The 19,934-nt window shown below is 51.1% G+C and overlaps 1 protein-coding gene across 2 annotated transcripts in view; it reads left to right on the top strand.

Annotated features, from left to right (window-relative positions):
• Positions 1-968: 968 nt before the first annotated feature.
• Positions 969-19,934, top strand: part of LOC140355884 (cytochrome P450 7B1-like) — a 29,702-nt gene continuing 10,736 nt past the window's right edge. For both annotated transcript variants that reach the window (XM_072440523.1, XM_072440524.1), the window contains exons 1-5: positions 969-1,181; positions 4,135-4,271; positions 10,638-10,916; positions 11,295-11,461; positions 11,669-11,831. In XM_072440523.1, the coding sequence (XP_072296624.1) occupies positions 1,111-1,181; positions 4,135-4,271; positions 10,638-10,916; positions 11,295-11,461; positions 11,669-11,831 (817 nt within the window). In that variant the 5' untranslated portion in view covers positions 969-1,110. The remainder of the gene's footprint in view (positions 1,182-4,134; positions 4,272-10,637; positions 10,917-11,294; positions 11,462-11,668; positions 11,832-19,934) is intronic.

Raw genomic sequence — 19,934 nt, 5'->3', positions numbered from 1 at the left:
TGTGTGAGGGGCGTGGCTAAAGCTAGTGTGTGTGAGGGGCGTGGCTAAAGCTAGTGTGTGTGAGGGGCGTGGCTAAAGCTAGTGTGTGTGAGGGGCGTGGCTAAAGCTAGTGTGTGTGAGGGGCGTGGTCCTTCACCAGAGGACCTCACCGCTCTCCTCTGGGACATTTACTTTAATCATTTTAAACCAATCGGTGTTTGACCTTTCCATTCCTGTCGTCTGATTGGCCGACACAGACTGAAGACGAACAATAAATGTGACATCATGAAAACAGTTGTTTCTTCAACACTTTGTGCTTTTTGTGTAAATGATTCATTCTGTTCATGACACGGGGAGGGCATCTGACACACACAGGGAGGGCATCTGACACACACGGGGAGGGCATCTGACACACACGGGGAGGGCATCTGACACACACAGGGAGGGCATCTGACACACACAGGGAGGGCATCTGACACACACGGGGAGGGCATCTGACACACACGGGGAGGGCATCTGACACACACGGGGAGGGCATCTGACACACACGGGGAGGGCATCTGACACACACAGGGAGGGCATCTGACACACACAGGGAGGGCATCTGACACACACGGGGAGGGCATCTGACACACACAGGGAGGGCATCTGACACACACAGGGAGGGCATCTGACACACACAGGGAGGGCATCTGACACACACGGGGAGGGCATCTGACACACACAGGGAGGGCATCTGACACACACAGGGAGGGCATCTGACACACAGGGGGAGGGCATCTGACACACACAGGGAGGGCATCTGACACACACGGGGAGGGCATCTGACACACACGGGGAGGGCATCTCTTTCTTAGTTTATTGTGAAAAATCTGTGTTTTTGTGCTTTTATTATGGAGGTCAGAGGAGGCGGAGCTTCACCGTTCAGAGCCTCAAACCCAAAACCAGAGACAAAAGTCCTGGTTTAGACCTTGTTTAGTCCTTGTTTAGACTTTGTTTAGACCCGGTTTAGTCCTGGTTTAGTCCTGGTTTAGACCCGGTTTAGTCCTGGTTTAGTCCTGGTTTAGACCCGGTTTAGTCCTGGTTTAGTCCTGGTTTAGACCCGGTTTAGTCCTGGTCTTGGTCTGGAGCATGTTGGCGCTCGTGCTGCTCGCGCTCGCGCTCGTGACGCTGGTTCAGGTGATGCGCGCGCGGAGGAAAAGGTAAGTCCTGGTCCTGGTCCTGGTCCTGGTCCTGGTCCTGGTCCTGGTCCTGGTCCTGGTCCTGGTGCTGGTGCTGGTCCTCTCTTGCTCTTAAACTTTCATAACTCTGCTTCTGTCCTCGTCTTGTCCCGGGTGAACGGGGAAACGCGCAGTGACCGCGGTGACGTGAGTTTGACGCGGGACATTGGACATTGTCCTCCGCAGCTGCAGCGGGAGCTCCCTCTGGCTGTGCCCGGCCTGCAGAGCCTCTGCGCGGGGAGCCGCGCGCGGAAGAGCCGCTTGGTGCGCCAGTTAGGGACCGTCTCTAAAGTAACGTGTGTTTAAAAATGTGTTATCTTAAAAAATATCAAACATATTTATATTTAAAAAAACAACATTGAGCATGAATCCAAGTTGCTAATCCGAGATGCCATAGTCCTTTTGGGCTAAAAATTTAACCCTTTGTAGATTTTTAAGGAATATCTTTCGTCAAAAAACAAGCATTCTTTTCAATAGCTCCGAAGTTGGGAAACCTGGAAAGTCAAACCCAAGTTACTATAGTAGTTTGAGTCTCCAGGTATCACGCACACCTTTTTACTTTTTCAATTTAATACTTTGTGTTTGCTGTTTTAGGAGCTATTAAAAAGAATCCTTGATTTTTGACTGAAAATATTCCTTGGTAAACATTTTAGCCCAAAAGGACTATGGCATCTCGGATTAGCAACTTGGATTCATGCTCAATGTTGTTTTTTTTGTTTTGTTTTTTAATATAAATGTTTTTTACACATTTTTAACCACACCGTACTTTAGAGACGGTCCCTAACTGGCGCACCAAGCGGCTCTTCCGCGCGGCTCCCCGCGCCAGGCTCCTGCAGGCGGGGCCCAGCCAGAGGGAGCTCCCGCTGCAGCTGCGGAGGACAATGTCCAATGTCAAACGAACTTCACCGCGGCCACTGCGCAGTTTTCACGTAACGTGAAAGCGGAACACGAGGGGGACGAGAGAGAAATATGTGATTTTAAAGTTTCAGTTTGTTATTTGTGTTTTAACTCAGATCTGCTTTTGGTCTGAGAGTAAAAAGTGTCAAACAAACATTATGTCTGTTTTGGGGAGAGCTAATGTTGTGGTTTATACGGGTTGTGACCGCCAGGGGGCGTCGGAGAGATGATCCAGGGTTTCTCTTTAGTCAATATTATAGTCAATTATAATTGTATTTACAATAACAGGTATTAAGCATGTAATATGTGTGTGTGTGAGGAAGAGCGCCCCCTGTGTGTGAGAGAGGAAGAGCGCCCCCTGTGCGTGAGAGGAAGAGCGCCCCCTGTGTGTGTGTGAGGAAGAGCGCCCCCTGTGTGTGTGTGAGGAAGAGCGCCCCCTGTGTGTGAGAGAGGAAGAGCGCCCCCTGTGCGTGAGAGGAAGAGCGCCCCCTGTGTGTGAGAGGAAGAGCGCCCCCTGTGTGTGAGAGGAAGAGCGCCCCCTGTGTCTGTGAGAGGAAGAGCGCCCCCTGTGTGTGAGAGGAAGAGCGCCCCCTGTGTGTGAGAGAGGAAGAGCGCCCCCTGTGTGAGAGAGGAAGAGCGCCCCCTGTGTGTGTGAGAGGAAGAGCGCCCCCTGTGTGTGAGAGAGAGGAAGAGCGCCCCCTGTGTGTGTGAGAGGAAGAGCGCCCCCTGTGTGTGAGAGGAAGAGCGCCCCCTGTGTGTGTGAGAGGAAGAGCGCCCCCTGTGTCTGTGAGAGGAAGAGCGCCCCCTGTGTGTGTGAGAGGAAGAGCGCCCCCTGTGTGTGTGAGAGGAAGAGCGCCCCCTGTGTGTGTGAGAGGAAGAGCGCCCCCTGTGTGTGTGAGAGGAAGAGCGCCCCCTGTGTGTGTGAGAGGAAGAGCGCCCCCTGTGTGTGTGTGAGAGGAAGAGCGCCCCCTGTGTGTGTGTGAGAGGAAGAGCGCCCCCTGTGTGTGTGAGAGGAAGAGCGCCCCCTGTGTGTGTGTGAGGAAGAGCGCCCCCTGTGTGTGAGAGGAAGAGCGCCCCCTGTGTGTGAGAGGAAGAGCGCCCCCTGTGTGTGTGAGAGGAAGAGCGCCCCCTGTGTGTGAGAGGAAGAGCGCCCCCTGTGTGTGAGAGGAAGAGCGCCCCCTGTGTGTGTGAGAGGAAGAGCGCCCCCTGTGTGTGTGAGGAAGAGCGCCCCCTGTGTGTGTGAGGAAGAGCGCCCCCTGTGTGTGTGAGGAAGAGCGCCCCCTGTGTGTGTGAGAGGAAGAGCGCCCCCTGTGTGTGTGAGGAAGAGCGCCCCCTGTGTGTGAGAGGAAGAGCGCCCCCTGTGTGTGTGAGAGGAAGAGCGCCCCCTGTGTGTGAGAGGAAGAGCGCCCCCTGTGTGTGTGTGAGGAAGAGCGCCCCCTGTGTGTGTGTGAGGAAGAGCGCCCCCTGTGTGTGTGTGAGGAAGAGCGCCCCCTGTGTGTGTGAGAGGAAGAGCGCCCCCTGTGTGTGTGAGAGGAAGAGCGCCCCCTGTGTGTGTGAGAGGAAGAGCGCCCCCTGTGTGTGTGAGAGGAAGAGCGCCCCCTGTGTGTGTGAGAGGAAGAGCGCCCCCTGTGTGTGTGAGAGGAAGAGCGCCCCCTGTGTGTGTGAGAGGAAGAGCGCCCCCTGTGTGTGTGAGAGGAAGAGCGCCCCCTGTGTGTGTGAGAGGAAGAGCGCCCCCTGTGTGTGTGTGAGGAAGAGCGCCCCCTGTGTGTGTGAGAGAGGAAGAGCGCCCCCTGTGTGTGTGTGAGGAAGAGCGCCCCCTGTGTGTGTGTGAGGAAGAGCGCCCCCTGTGTGTGTGAGAGGAAGAGCGCCCCCTGTGTGTGTGAGAGGAAGAGCGCCCCCTGTGTGTGTGTGTGAGGAAGAGCGCCCCCTGTGTGTGAGAGGAAGAGCGCCCCCTGTGTGTGTGAGAGGAAGAGCGCCCCCTGTGTGTGTGAGAGGAAGAGCCCTCTGGTCGTCATGGTAACCCTGACCCTCTCTCCAGACGTCCTGGGGAGCCTCCTCTGGTCCAGGGTTGGATTCCGTACTTGGGCAAAGCTCTGGACTTCAGGAACGACAGCTTCGGTTTCCTGGAGGATCTGAGGAGGAAACATGGAGACGTGTTCACCGTGCTCATCGCAGGTCAGAGGTCACAGGGTCATCAGGGGTCACTGAGGTCACAGGGTGATCAGGGGTCACAGAGGTCACAGTCCCACTTCTCAAACAGTTGGGTTTAGATCAACCCCCGAAAGTCAGAATCCAACATGGCGGCGACCGAGACCAGTCCCACTGACACAGGAAATAATCATCTCTCTAACACCAAACCCAGAGTCAGGACGAAACATGGAGCGGCCTCCTGCTGGTGCCAGAGTCAGGACGAAACATGGAGCGGCCTCCTGCTGGTGCCAGAGTCAGGACGAAACATGGAGCGGCCTCCTGCTGGTGCCAGAGTCAGGACGAAACATGGAGCGGCCTCCTGCTGGTGCCAGAGTCAGGACGAAACATGGAGCGGCCTCCTGCTGGTGCCAGAGTCAGGACGAAACATGGAGCGGCCTCCTGCTGGTGCCAGAGTCAGGACGAAACATGGAGCGGCCTCCTGCTGGTGCCAGAGTCAGGACGAAACATGGAGCGGCCTCCTGCTGGTGCCAGAGTCAGGACGAAACATGGAGCGGCCTCCTGCTGGTGCCAGAGTCAGGACTAAACATGGAGCGGCCTCCTGCTGGTGCCAGAGTCAGGACTAAACATGGAGCGGCCTCCTGCTGGTGCCAGAGTCAGGACTAAACATGGAGCGGCCTCCTGCTGGTGCCAGAGTCAGGACGAAACATGGAGCGGCCTCCTGCTGGTGCCAGAGTCAGGACGAAACATGGAGCGGCCTCCTGCTGGTGCCAGAGTCAGGACTAAACATGGACCGGCCTCCTGCTGGTGCCAGAGTCAGGACTAAACATGGACCGGCCTCCTGCTGGTGCCAGAGTCAGGACTAAACATGGACAGGCCTCCTGCTGGTGCCAGACTCAGGACTAAACATGGACCGGCCTCCTGCTGGTGCCAGAGTCAGGACTAAACATGGACCGGCCTCCTGCTGGTGCCAGAGTCAGGACTAAACATGGACCGGCCTCCTGCTGGTGCCAGAGTCAGGACTAAACATGGACAGGCCTCCTGCTGGTGCCAGAGTCAGGACTAAACATGGACAGGCCTCCTGCTGGTGCCAGAGTCAGGACTAAACATGGACCGGCCTCCTGCTGGTGCCAGAGTCAGGACTAAACATGGACCGGCCTCCTGCTGGTGCCAGAGTCAGGACTAAACATGGACCGGCCTCCTGCTGGTGCCAGAGTCAGGACTAAACATGGAGCGGCCTCCTGCTGGTGCCAGAGTCAGGACTAAACATGGAGCGGCCTCCTGCTGGTGCAAGAGTCAGGACGAAACATGGAGCGGCCTCCTGCTGGTGCCAGAGTCAGGACTAAACATGGAGCGGCCTCCTGCTGGTGCCAGAGTCAGGACTAAACATGGAGCGGCCTCCTGCTGGTGCCAGAGTCAGGACTAAACATGGAGCGGCCTCCTGCTGGTGCCAGAGTCAGGACGAAACATGGAGCGGCCTCCTGCTGGTGCCAGAGTCAGGACTAAACATGGACCGGCCTCCTGCTGGTGCCAGAGTCAGGACTAAACATGGACAGGCCTCCTGCTGGTGCCAGAGTCAGGACTAAACATGGACCGGCCTCCTGCTGGTGCCAGAGTCAGGACTAAACATGGAGCGGCCTCCTGCTGGTGCCAGAGTCAGGACTAAACATGGACCGGCCTCCTGCTGGTGCCAGAGTCAGGACTAAACATGGACCGGCCTCCTGCTGGTGCCAGAGTCAGGACTAAACATGGAGCGGCCTCCTGCTGGTGCAAGAGTCAGGACGAATCATGGAGCGGCCTCCTGCTGGTGCCAGAGTCAGGACTAAACATGGAGCGGCCTCCTGCTGGTGCCAGAGTCAGGACTAAACATGGAGCGGCCTCCTGCTGGTGCCAGAGTCAGGACTAAACATGGAGCGGCCTCCTGCTGGTGCCAGAGTCAGGACGAAACATGGAGCGGCCTCCTGCTGGTGCCAGAGTCAGGACTAAACATGGACAGGCCTCCTGCTGGTGCCAGAGTCAGGACTAAACATGGACCGGCCTCCTGCTGGTGCCAGAGTCAGGACTAAACATGGACAGGCCTCCTGCTGGTGCCAGAGTCAGGACTAAACATGGACCGGCCTCCTGCTGGTGCCAGAGTCAGGACTAAACATGGACCGGCCTCCTGCTGGTGCCAGAGTCAGGACTAAACATGGACCGGCCTCCTGCTGGTGCCAGAGTCAGGACTAAACATGGACCGGCCTCCTGCTGGTGCCAGAGTCAGGACTAAACATGGAGCGGCCTCCTGCTGGTGCCAGAGTCAGGACTAAACATGGAGCGGCCTCCTGCTGGTGCAAGAGTCAGGACGAAACATGGAGCGGCCTCCTGCTGGTGCCAGAGTCAGGACTAAACATGGAGCGGCCTCCTGCTGGTGCCAGAGTCAGGACGAAACATGGAGCGGCCTCCTGCTGGTGCCAGAGTCAGGACTAAACATGGACCGGCCTCCTGCTGGTGCCAGAGTCAGGACTAAAAATGGACAGGCCTCCTGCTGGTGCCAGAGTCAGGACTAAACATGGACCGGCCTCCTGCTGGTGCCAGAGTCAGGACTAAACATGGACAGGCCTCCTGCTGGTGCCAGAGTCAGGACTAAACATGGACCGGCCTCCTGCTGGTGCCAGAGTCAGGACTAAACATGGACCGGCCTCCTGCTGGTGCCAGAGTCAGGACTAAACATGGACCGGCCTCCTGCTGGTGCCAGAGTCAGGACTAAACATGGACCGGCCTCCTGCTGGTGCCAGAGTCAGGACTAAACATGGAGCGGCCTCCTGCTGGTGCAAGAGTCAGGACGAAACATGGAGCGGCCTCCTGCTGGTGCCAGAGTTAGGACTAAACATGGAGCGGCCTCCTGCTGGTGCCAGAGTCAGGACTAAACATGGAGCGGCCTCCTGCTGGTGCCAGAGTCAGGACTAAACATGGAGCGGCCTCCTGCTGGTGCCAGAGTCAGGACGAAACATGGAGCGGCCTCCTGCTGGTGCCAGAGTCAGGACTAAACATGGACCGGCCTCCTGCTGGTGCCAGAGTCAGGACGAAACATGGAGCGGCCTCCTGCTGGTGCCAGAGTCAGGACTAAACATGGACCGGCCTCCTGCTGGTGCCAGAGTCAGGACTAAACATGGAGCGGCCTCCTGCTGGTGCCAGAGTCAGGACTAAACATGGACCGGCCTCCTGCTGGTGCCAGAGTCAGGACTAAACATGGACCGGCCTCCTGCTGGTGCCAGAGTCAGGACTAAACATGGAGCGGCCTCCTGCTGGTGCCAGAGTCAGGACGAAACATGGAGCGGCCTCCTGCTGGTGCCAGAGTCAGGACTAAACATGGAGCGGCCTCCTGCTGGTGCCAGAGTCAGGACTAAACATGGACCGGCCTCCTGCTGGTGCCAGAGTCAGGACTAAACATGGAGCGGCCTCCTGCTGGTGCCAGAGTCAGGACGAAACATGGAGCGGCCTCCTGCTGGTGCCAGAGTCAGGACTAAACATGGACCGGCCTCCTGCTGGTGCCAGAGTCAGGACTAAACATGGACAGGCCTCCTGCTGGTGCCAGAGTCAGGACTAAACATGGACCGGCCTCCTGCTGGTGCCAGAGTCAGGACTAAACATGGACAGGCCTCCTGCTGGTGCCAGAGTCAGGACTAAACATGGACCGGCCTCCTGCTGGTGCCAGAGTCAGGACTAAACATGGACCGGCCTCCTGCTGGTGCCAGAGTCAGGACTAAACATGGACCGGCCTCCTGCTGGTGCCAGAGTCAGGACTAAACATGGACCGGCCTCCTGCTGGTGCCAGAGTCAGGACTAAACATGGAGCGGCCTCCTGCTGGTGCCAGAGTCAGGACTAAACATGGAGCGGCCTCCTGCTGGTGCCAGAGTCAGGACGAAACATGGAGCGGCCTCCTGCTGGTGCCAGAGTCAGGACTAAACATGGACCGGCCTCCTGCTGGTGCCAGAGTCAGGACGAAACATGGAGCGGCCTCCTGCTGGTGCCAGAGTCAGGACTAAACATGGACCGGCCTCCTGCTGGTGCCAGAGTCAGGACGAAACATGGAGCAGCCTCCTGCTGGTGCCAGAGTCAGGACTAAACATGGACCGGCCTCCTGCTGGTGCCAGAGTCAGGACTAAACATGGACCGGCCTCCTGCTGGTGCCAGAGTCAGGACTAAACATGGCCTCTTGCTGGTGCCAGAGTCAGGACTAAACATGGCCTCTTGCTGGTGCCAGAGTCAGGACTAAACATGGCCTCTTGCTGGTGCCAGAGTCAGGATTAAACATGGAGCGGCCTCTTGCTGGTGCCAGAGTCAGGACTAAACATGGCCTCTTGCTGGTGCCAGAGTCAGGACTAAACATGGAGCGGCCTCTTGCTGGTGCCAGAGTCAGGACATGTGACTGAAAGGATTTCATTTGCATTTTTCGGGTGATTTTATGCATGTTTTCCTGCTCCTCGTGTATGAAATGTGCTACGAATAAACTCTGACTTGATCTCGTGCTAAAGCGCCGTGTTTCCACTGATGCTAGCGACTGTGTGGAGCCTTAGCCAGACAAAGCTAGCAAAGCACGTTAGCAACACAAAGCTAGCAAAGCACGTTAGCAACACAAAGCTAGCAAAGCACGTTAGCAAAACAAAGCTAGCAAAGCGCGTTAGCAACATAAAGCTAGCAAAGCGTGTTAGCAACAGCTGTTTCCTGTTTGGCACTCGCTTTGTCAAGGGCCACAATCTGTTATTTCCAGCTCACAAACCGTCTAACGTTAGCATTAGCATGACATAAAGACAGGTTCAAACGCCACGCCCCTCACACACACTAGCTTTAGCCACGCCCCTCACAAACACTAGCTTTAGCCACGCCCCTCACACACACTAGTTTTAGCCACGCCCCTCACACACGCTAGCTTTAGCCACGCCCCTCACAAACACTAGCTTTAGCCACGCCCCTCACACACACTAGTTTTAGCCACGCCCCTCACACACACTAGTTTTAGCCGAGCCCCTCACACACTAGCTTTAGCCACGCCCCTCACACACTAGTTTTAGCCACGCCCCTCACACACACTAGCTTTAGCCACGCCCCTCACACACACTAGCTTTAGCCACGCCCCTCACACACTAGCTTTAGCCACGCCCCTCACACACACTAGCTTTAGCCACGCCCCTCACACACACTAGCTTTAGCCACGCCCCTCACACACTAGCTTTAGCCACGCCCCTTACACACTAGCTTTAGCCACGCCCCTTACACACTAGCTTTAGCCACGCCCCTCACACACACTAGCTTTAGCCACGCCCCTCACACACACTAGCTTTAGCCACGCCCCTCACACACTAGCTTTAGCCACGCCCCTCACACACGCTAGCTTTAGCCACGCCCCTCACACACTAGCTTTAACCACGCCCCTCACACACACTAGCTTTAACCACGCCCCTCACACACACTAGCTTTAGCCACGCCCCTCACACACTAGCTTTAGCCACGCCCCTTACACACTAGCTTTAGCCACGCCCCTCACACTCTAGCTTTAACCACGCCCCTCACGCACACTAGCTTTAGCCACGCCCCTCACACACACTAGCTTTAACCACGCCCCTCACACACACTAGCTTTAGCCACGCCCCTCACACACACTAGCTTTAGCCACGCCCCTCACACACTAGCTTTAGCCACGCCCCTTACACACTAGCTTTAGCCACGCCCCTCACACACACTAGCTTTAGCCACGCCCCTCACACACTAGCTTTAGCCACGCCCCTCACACACGCTAGCTTTAGCCACGCCCCTCACACACTAGCTTTAACCACGCCCCTCACACACACTAGCTTTAACCACGCCCCTCACACACACTAGCTTTAGCCACGCCCCTCACACACTAGCTTTAGTCACGCCCCTTACACACTAGCTTTAGCCACGCCCCTCACACACTAGCTTTAGCCACGCCCCTCACACTCTAGCTTTAACCACGCCCCTCACACACACTAGCTTTAACCACGCCCCTCACACACTAGCTTTAGCCACGCCCCTCACACACTAGCTTTAGCCACGCCCCTCACACACTAGCTTTAGCCACGCCCCTCACACACACTAGCTTTAACCACGCCCCTCACACACTAGCTTTAGCCACGCCCCTCACACACATTAGCTTTAGCCACGCCCCTCACACACACTAGCTTTAGCCACGCCCCTCCTTCACTGGCGCTCAGGAGTAAAAAGTATCTGGAGGATTTAGATCAGATTTCTGAAGTAAACGTGGCTCTAGACCTCGTGAACACAGAGGTCGTTTAAGGAAGTGCTGACTCTGATCTTTCCTCTGGAGGAGACGTGTTGCTGCAGCTGTTCCTTGTGTTCCAGGTAAGTACATGACCTTCATCCTTGTGTTCCAGGTAAGTACATGACCTTCATCCTGAACCCTCTGCACTTCCCCAACATCATCAAACTGGGCCGACAGCTGGACTTCCACGAGTTCTCCGACAAAGTGGCTTCGTACGCCTTCGGTTACACTCCGCTGATCTCCGGGCACTTCCCGGGGTTGATGGAGCGGCTCAACTGCATCTTCAAGCTGCTGCAGGGCCCTCACCTGCCAGCCCTGTCCGAGAGCATGATGAAGAACCTGCTGCTGGTCTTCAGAGAGGACCATGTGGAGAGTGGAGCTCAGAGCCCAGGTCAGTGCCACTTATCAGGCAAATGAAAGCTGCTAAAGACAGGTCAAATATAAGATTCATATAAATGCAGGTATAAATATCTAAAAAGATGATGTTTTTTAATGTAAAAAAAATTAAAGCATAACTATGATAAAAGCTGTAAAACCCACTGTAAGAAATAAAGACGTGTCAATCGAGTTTAGAAAAAGCGATGCTAAAGATCCTCTGGAATCTCCCAGAATAATGACCACACAGATGACCACACAGATGACCTCTCAGAGCGTCTGACCGGAGCACGGGGAACAGGGCGTGGCGCGCTGCTGGAACACGATTGGTTGAGAGCCGTGCTTCTGCTTGAACGCAGTGTTGAGCGTTTCAAAGCCGGGACGTTTGTTTCAGAGTGGCGGAGCGCGCGGCTGTACGACTTCTGCCTGAGCGTGACGTTAGAGGCGACCTTCATGACCATCTACGGCCGCTCGCCCTCCAAACACAGACACCGCCGCATGGAGCAGATCAGGCAGGACTTCATCTGCTTTGACAAGATGTTCCCTCTGCTCGTGGCTCAGGTCTGACTCTCACACACAAACACAACTGTGACACTATTGGAACCCCAGCGAGGAGTAGCTAGAACTAGAACCACGGCACCGGCGCCCCCTTCAGGCGTCTCTCTCACGCTTCCAGAGGAGATGAATCAGTCGTGCTGCTTCTTTAACTGAAGTCCTGAAAAGCACAGGTTTTAATTCAATAGTGTGGCTTCTTTGCGCCCCCTGCAGGTGCCGCTGTGGCTCTTGGGTCGCACTGAAAGTGTTCGTCAGAAGCTCATTGACGGTTTCTGTCCGAGCGACATCTCAGAGTGGAGCGAAGCGTCGCTCTTCATCCAGCGCCGCAGAGATCTGTTCGACGAGTACGAGAACATGAGCAGCAACGAAAAGGCCGGTACTGACACCACTAAGTCCTGCTTTAGTCCTGCTTTAGTTCTGCTTTAGTTCTGCTTTAGTTCTGCTTTAGTCCTGCTTTAGTCCTGCTTTAGACCTGTTTTAGTCCTGTTTTAGTCCTGTTTTAGTCCTGCTTTAGTCCTGCTTTAGTCCTGCTTTAGTCCTGCTTTAGACCTGCTTTAGTCCTGCTTTAGTCCTGCTTTAGTCCTGCTTTAGTCCTGCTTTAGTCCTGCTTTAGTCCTGCTTTAGTCCTGTTTTAGTCCTGCTTTAGTCCTGCTTTAGACCTGCTTTAGTCCTGCTTTAGTCCTGCTTTAGTCCTGCTTTAGACCTGCTTTAGTCCTGCTTTAGTCCTGCTTTAGTCCTGCTTTAGTCCTGCTTTAGTCCTGCTTTAGACCTGCTTTAGTCCTGCTTTAGTCCTGCTTTAGTCCTGCTTTAGTCCTGCTTTAGTTCTGCTTTAGTCCTGCTTTAGTCCTACTTTAGTCCTGCTTTAGTCCTGCTCTAGTCCTGCTCTAGTCCTGCTCTAGTCCTGCTCTAGTCCTGGTTTAGTCCTGCTTTAGTCCTGGTTTTGTGCTGGTTTAGTCCTGCTTTAGTTCTGCTTTAGTCCTGGTTTAGTCCTACTTTAGTCCTGCTTTAGTCCTGCTCTAGTCCTGCTCTAGTCCTGGTTTAGTCCTGCTTTAGTCCTGGTTTTGTGCTGGTTTAGTCCTGCTTTAGTCCTGCTTTAGTCCTGCTTTAGTCCTACTTTAGTCCTGCTTTAGTCCTGCTCTAGTCCTGGTTTAGTCCTGGTTTAGTCCTGGTTTAGTCCTGGTTTAGTCCTGCTTTAGTCCTGGTTTAGTCCTGGTTTAGTCCTGCTTTAGTCCTGGTTTAGTCCTGGTTTAGTCCTGCTTTAGTTCTGCTTTAGTCCTACTTTAGTCCTGCTTTAGTTCTGCTTTAGTCCTACTTTAGTCCTACTTTAGTCCTGCTTTAGTCCTAGTTTAGTCCTGCTTTATTCCTGGTTTGGTCCTGGTTTAGTCCTGCTTTAGTCCTACTTTAGTCCTGCTTTAGTCCTGCTTTAGTCCTGGTTTAGTCCTGGTTTAGTCCTGCTTTAGTCCTGGTTTAGTCCTGCTTTAGTCCTGGTTTAGTCCTGCTTTTGTCCTGGTTTAGTCCTGGTTTAGTCCTGGTCTAGTCCTGCTTTAGTCCTGCTTTAGTCCTGCTTTAGTCCTGCTTTAGTCCTGGTTTAGTCCTGCTTTAGTCCTGCTTTAGTCCTACTTTAGTCCTGGTTTAGTCCTGCTTTAGTCCTACTTTAGTCCTGCTTTAGTCCTGCTCTAGTCCTGCTCTAGTCCTGCTCTAGTCCTGCTTTAGTCCTGCTTTAGTCCTGCTTTAGTCCTGGTTTTGTCCTGGTTTAGTCCTGGTTTTGTGCTGGTTTAGTCCTGCTTTAGTCCTACTTTAGTCCTGCTTTAGTCCTGCTTTAGTCCTACTTTAGTCCTGCTTTAGTCCTGCTCTAGTCCTGGTTTAGTCCTGGTTTAGTCCTGCTTTAGTCCTGGTTTAGTCCTGCTTTAGTCCTGGTTTAGTCCTGGTTTAGTCCTGGTTTAGTCCTGCTTTTGTCCTGGTTTAGTCCTGGTTTAGTCCTGCTTTAGACCTGCTTTAGTCCTGGTTTAGACCTACTTTAGTCCTGGTTTAGTCCTGGTTTAGTCCTGCTTTAGTCCTGCTTTAGTCCTACTTTAGTCCTACTTTAGTCCTGCTTTAGTCCTAGTTTAGTCCTGCTTTATTCCTGGTTTGGTCCTGCTTTAGTCCTGCTTTAGTCCTGCTTTAGTCCTACTTTAGTCCTGCTTTAGTCCTGGTTTAGTCCTGGTTTAGTCCTGCTTTAGTTCCTCTTTAGTTCTGCTTTAGTCCTACCTTAGTCCTACTTTAGTCTTGCTTTAGTCCTAATTTAGTCCTGCTTTAGTCCTGCTTTAGTCCTACTTTAGTCCTGCTTTAGTCCTGGTTTAGTCCTGGTTTAGTCCTGCTTTAGTTCCTCTTTAGTTCTGCTTTAGTCCTACCTTAGTCCTACTTTAGTCTTGCTTTAGTCCTAATTTAGTCCTGATTTAGTCCTGCTTTAGTCCTGCTTTAGACCTGCGTTAGTCCTGGTTTAGACCTACTTTAGTCCTACTTCAGTCCAGGTTTAGTCCTGTTTAGACCTGGTTTAGTCCTGCTTTAGTCCTCCTTTAGTCCTGCTTTAGTTCTGCTTTAGTCCTGCTTTAGTCCTACTTTAGTCCTGCTTTAGTCCTACTTTAGTCCTAGTTTCGTCCTGCTTTATTCCTGGTTTGGTCCTGGTTTAGTCCTGCTTTAGTCCTGCTTTAGTCCTGCTTTAGTCCTACTTTAGTCCTACTTTAGTCCTGCTTTAGTCCTGGTTTAGTCCTGCTTTAGTCCTGCTTTAGTCCTGCTTTAGTCCTGCTTTATTCCTGGTTTGGTCCTTGTTTAGTCCTGCTTTAGTCCTGCTTTAGTCCTACTTTAGTCCTGCTTTAGTCCTGCTTTAGTCCTGCTTTAGTCCTGCTTTAGTCCTGCTTTAGTCCTGCTTTAGTCCTGCTTTAGTCCTGGTTTAGTCCTGGTTTAGTCCTGCTTTAGTTCTGCTTTAGTCCTGCTTTAGACCTGCTTTAGTCCTACTTTAGTCCTGCTTTAGTCCTGCTTTAGTCCTCCTTTAGTCCTGATTTAGTCCTACTTTAGTCCTACTTTAGTCCTGCTTTAGTCCTGCTTTAGTCCTGATTTAGTCCTGCTTTAGTCCTGATTTAGTCCTGCTTTAGTCCTACTTTAGTCCTGCTTTAGTCCTGCTTTAGTCCTGCTTTAGTCCTGCTTTAGTCCTACTTTAGACCTGCTTTAGTCCTACTTTAGTCCTACTTTAGTCCTGCTTTAGTCCTGCTTTAGTCTTGCTTTAGTCCTGCTTTAGTCCTGCTTTAGTCCTGCTTTAGTCCTGCTTCAGTCCTGCTTTAGTCCTGCTTTAGTCCTCCTTTAGTCCTGCTTTAGTCCTGCTTTAGTCCTGCTTTAGTCCTGCTTTAGTCCTGCTTTAGTCCTGCTTCAGTCCTGCTTCAGACCTGCTTTAGTCCTGCTTTAGTCCTGCTTTAGTCCTGCTTTAGTCCTGCTTTAGTCCTGCTTCAGTCCTGCTTTAGTCCTGCTTTAGTCCTCCTTTAGTCCTGCTTTAGTCCTGCTTTAGTCCTGGTTTAGTCCTGGTTTAGTCCTGCTTTGGTCCTGGTTTAGTCCTGCTTTAGTCCTGCTTTAGTCCTGTTTTAGTCCTGCTTTAGTCCTGCTTTAGTCCTACTTTAGTCCTACTTTAGTCCTACTTTAGTCCTGCTTTAGTCCTGCTTTAGTCCTGCTTTAGTCCTCCTTTAGTCCTGCTTTAGTCCTGCTTTAGTCCTGCTTTAGTCCTGCTTTAGTCCTACTTTAGTCCTACTTTAGTCCTGCTTTAGTCCTAGTTTAGTCCTGCTTTATTCCTGGTTTGGTCCTGCTTTAGTCCTGCTTTAGTCCTGCTTTAGTCCTACCTTAGTCCTACTTTAGTCTTGCTTTAGTCCTAATTTAGTCCTGCTTTAGTCCTGCTTTAGTCCTACTTTAGTCCTGCTTCAGTCCTGATTTAGTCCTACTTTAGTCCTGATTTAGTCATGCTTTAGTCCTGCTTTAGTTCTGCTTTAGTCCTGGTTTTGTCCTGGTTTAGTCCTGCTTTAGACCTGCGTTAGTCCTGGTTTAGACCTACTTTAGTCCTACTTCAGTCCAGGTTTAGTCCTGTTTAGACCTGGTTTAGTCCTGCTTTAGTCCTCCTTTAGTCCTGCTTTAGTCCTCCTTTAGTCCTGCTTTAGTCCTAGTTTAGTCCTGCTTTAGTTCTGCTTTAGTCCTACTTTAGTCCTGCTTTAGTCCTACTTTAGTCCTAGTTTCGTCCTGCTTTATTCCTGGTTTGGTCCTACTTTAGTCCTGCTTTAGTCCTGCTTTAGTCCTGCTTTAGTCCTGCTTTAGTCCTGCTTTAGTCCTGCTTTAGTCCTACTTTAGTCCTACTTTAGTCCTGCTTTAGTCCTGCTTTAGTCCTGCTTTAGTCCTGCTTTAGTCCTGCTTTAGTCCTGCTTTAGTCTTGCTTTATTCCTGGTTTGGTCCTTGTTTAGTCCTGCTTTAGTCCTGCTTTAGTCCTGCTTTAGTCCTGCTTTAGTCCTGCTTTAGTCCTGCTTTAGTCCTGCTTTAGTCCTGGTTTAGTCCTGGTTTAGTCCTGCTTTAGTTCTGCTTTAGTCCTGCTTTAGACCTGCTTTAGTCCTACTTTAGTCCTGCTTTAGTCCTGCTTTAGTCCTCCTTTAGTCCTGATTTAGTCCTACTTTAGTCCTACTTTAGTCCTGCTTTAGTCCTGCTTTAGTCCTGATTTAGTCCTGCTTTAGTCCTGCTTTAGTCCTACTTTAGTCCTGCTTTAGTCCTGCTTTAGTCCTGCTTTAGTCCTGCTTTAGTCCTGCTTTAGTCCTACTTTAGACCTGCTTTAGTCCTACTTTAGTCCTACTTTAGTCCTGCTTTAGTCCTGCTTTAGTCTTGCTTTAGTCCTGGTTTAGTCCTACTTTAGTCCTGCTTTAGTCCTGCTTCAGACCTGCTTTAGTCCTGCTTTAGTCCTGCTTTAGTCCTGCTTTAGTCCTACTTTAGTCCTACTTTAGTCCTGCTTTAGTCCTGCTTCAGTCCTGCTTTAGTCCTGCTTTAGTCCTCCTTTAGTCCTGCTTTAGTCCTGCTTTAGTCCTGCTTTAGTCCTGGTTTAGTCCTGGTTTAGTCCTGCTTTGGTCCTGGTTTAGTCCTGCTTTAGTCCTGGTTTAGTCCTGGTTTAGTCCTGGTTTAGTCCTGCTTTTGTCCTGGTTTAGTCCTGGTTTAGTCCTGGTTTAGTCCTGCTTTAGACCTGCTTTAGTCCTGGTTTAGACCTACTTTAGTCCTGGTTTAGTCCTGCTTTAGTCCTGCTTTAGTCCTACTCTAGTCCTACTTTAGTCCTGCTTTAGTCCTAGTTTAGTCCTGCTTTATTCCTGGTTTGGTCCTGCTTTAGTCCTGCTTTAGTCCTGCTTTAGTCCTGCTTTAGTCCTGCTTTAGTCCTACTTTAGTCCTGCTTTAGTCCTGGTTTAGTCCTGGTTTAGTCCTGCTTTAGTTCCTCTTTAGTTCTGCTTTAGTCCTACCTTAGTCCTACTTTAGTCTTGCTTTAGTCCTAATTTAGTCCTGCTTTAGTCCTGCTTTAGTCCTACTTTAGTCCTGCTTCAGTCCTGATTTAGTCCTACTTTAGTCCTGATTTAGTCCTGCTTTAGTTCTGCTTTAGTCCTGGTTTTGTCCAGGTTTAGTCCTGTTTAGACCTGGTTTAGTCCTGCTTTAGTCCTCCTTTAGTCCTGCTTTATTCCTGGTTTGGTCCTGGTTTAGTCCTGCTTTAGTCCTGCTTTAGTCCTGCTTTAGTCCTACTTTAGTCCTACTTTAGTCCTACTTTAGTCCTGCTTTAGTCCTGGTTTAGTCCTGGTTTAGTCCTGGTTTAGTCCTGCTTTAGTCCTGCTTTATTCCTGGTTTGGTCCTTGTTTAGTCCTGCTTTAGTCCTGCTTTAGTCCTACTTTAGTCCTGCTTTAGTCCTGCTTTAGTCCTACTTTAGTCCTGCTTTAGTCCTGCTTTAGTCCTGCTTTAGTCCTGGTTTAGTCCTGGTTTAGTCCTGCTTTAGTTCTGCTTTAGTCCTGCTTTAGACCTGCTTTAGTCCTACTTTAGTCCTGCTTTAGTCCTGCTTTAGTCCTCCTTTAGTCCTGATTTAGTCCTACTTTAGTCCTACTTTAGTCCTGCTTTAGTCCTGCTTTAGTCCTGATTTAGTCCTGCTTTAGTCCTGATTTAGTCCTGCTTTAGTCCTACTTTAGTCCTCCTTTAGTCCTGCTTTAGTCCTGCTTTAGTCCTGCTTTAGTCCTGGTTTAGTCCTGGTTTAGTCCTGCTTTGGTCCTGGTTTAGTCCTGCTTTAGTCCGGCTTTAGTCCGGCTTTAGTCCGGCTTTAGTCCGGCTTTAGTCCCGCTTTAGTCCCGCTTTAGTCCCGCTTTAGTCCCGCTTCAGACCCGCTTTAGTCCTGTTTTAGTCCTGCTTTAGTCCTGCTTTAGTCCTACTTTAGTCCTACTTTAGTCCTGCTTTAGTCCTGCTTTAGTCCTGCTTTAGTCCTCCTTTAGTCCTCCTTTAGTCCTGCTTTAGTCCTGCTTTAGTCCTGCTTTAGTCCTGCTTTAGTCCTGCTTTAGTCCTACTTTAGTCCTGCTTTAGTCCTAGTTTAGTCCTGCTTTATTCCTGGTTTGGTCCTGCTTTAGTCCTGCTTTAGTCCTGCTTTAGTCCTGCTTTAGTCCTACTTTAGTCCTGCTTTAGTCCTGGTTTAGTCCTGGTTTAGTCCTGCTTTAGTTCCTCTTTAGTTCTGCTTTAGTCCTACCTTAGTCCTACTTTAGTCTTGCTTTAGTCCTAATTTAGTCCTGCTTTAGTCCTGCTTTAGTCCTACCTTAGTCCTACTTTAGTCTTGCTTTAGTCCTAATTTAGTCCTGCTTTAGTCCTGCTTTAGACCTGCTTTAGTCCTACTTTAGTCCTGCTTCAGTCCTGATTTAGTCCTACTTTAGTCCTGATTTAGTCATGCTTTAGTCCTGCTTTAGTTCTGCTTTAGTCCTGGTTTTGTCCTGGTTTTGTCCTGCTTTAGACCTGCGTTAGTCCTGGTTTAGACCTACTTTAGTCCTACTTCAGTCCAGGTTTAGTCCTGTTTAGACCTGGTTTAGTCCTGCTTTAGTCCTCCTTTAGTCCTGCTTTAGTCCTGCTTTAGTCCTAGTTTAGTCCTGCTTTAGTTCTGCTTTAGTCCTGCTTTAGTCCTACTTTAGTCCTGCTTTAGTCCTACTTTAGTCCTAGTTTCGTCCTGCTTTATTCCTGGTTTGGTCCTGGTTTAGTCCTGCTTTAGTCCTGCTTTAGTCCTGCTTTAGTCCTACTTTAGTCCTACTTTAGTCCTGCTTTAGTCCTGCTTTAGTCCTGGTTTAGTCCTGGTTTAGTCCTGCTTTAGTCCTGCTTTAGTCCTGCTTTATTCCTGGTTTGGTCCTTGTTTAGTCCTGCTTTAGTCCTACTTTAGTCCTGCTTTAGTCCTGCTTTAGTCCTACTTTAGTCCTGCTTTAGTCCTGCTTTAGTCCTGCTTTAGTCCTGGTTTAGTCCTGGTTTAGTCCTGCTTTAGTTCTGCTTTAGTCCTGCTTTAGACCTGCTTTAGTCCTACTTTAGTCCTGCTTTAGTCCTGCTTTAGTCCTCCTTTAGTCCTGATTTAGTCCTACTTTAGTCCTACTTTAGTCCTGCTTTAGTCCTGCTTTAGTCCTGATTTAGTCCTGCTTTAGTCCTGATTTAGTCCTGCTTTAGTCCTACTTTAGTCCTGCTTTAGTCCTGCGTTAGTCCTGCTTTAGTCCTGCTTTAGTCCTACTTTAGACCTGCTTTAGTCCTACTTTAGTCCTACTTTAGTCCTGCTTTAGTCCTGCTTTAGTCTTGCTTTAGTCCTGGTTTAGTCCTACTTTAGTCCTGCTTTAGTCCTGCTTTAGTCATGCTTTAGTCCTGCTTTAGTCCTGCTTCAGACCTGCTTTAGTCCTGCTTTAGTCCTGCTTCAGTCCTGCTTTAGTCCTGCTTTAGTCCTACTTTAGTCCTGCTTTAGTCCTGCTTTAGTCCTGCTTTAGTCCTGGTTTAGTCCTGGTTTAGTCCTGCTTTGGTCCTGGTTTAGTCCTGCTTTAGTCCGGCTTTAGTCCTGCTTTAGTCCTGTTTTAGTCCTGCTTTAGTCCTGCTTTAGTCCTACTTTAGTCCTACTTTAGTCCTGCTTTAGTCCTGCTTTAGTCCTGCTTTAGTCCTGCTTTGGTCCTGGTTTAGTCCTGCTTTAGTCCGGCTTTAGTCCTGCTTTAGTCCTGTTTTAGTCCTGCTTTAGTCCTGCTTTAGTCCTACTTTAGTCCTACTTTAGTCCTACTTTAGTCCTGCTTTAGTCCTGCTTTAGTCCTCCTTTAGTCCTGCTTTAGTCCTGCTTTAGTCCTGCTTTAGTCCTGCTTTAGTCCTGCTTTAGTCCTGGTTTGGTCCTGGTTTAGTCCGGCTTTAGTCCGGCTTTAGTCCCGCTTTAGTCCCGCTTTAGTCCCGCTTTAGTCCCGCTTTAGTCATG

Source organism: Eucyclogobius newberryi, unplaced genomic scaffold (genome assembly GCF_026437365.1).
Source record: "Eucyclogobius newberryi isolate DKJ021-1_F unplaced genomic scaffold, fEucNew1.0.hap1 SCAF_12, whole genome shotgun sequence".
Taxonomy (NCBI): domain Eukaryota; kingdom Metazoa; phylum Chordata; class Actinopteri; order Gobiiformes; family Gobiidae; genus Eucyclogobius; species Eucyclogobius newberryi.
This window is presented reverse-complemented; position numbering and strand designations above follow the sequence as displayed.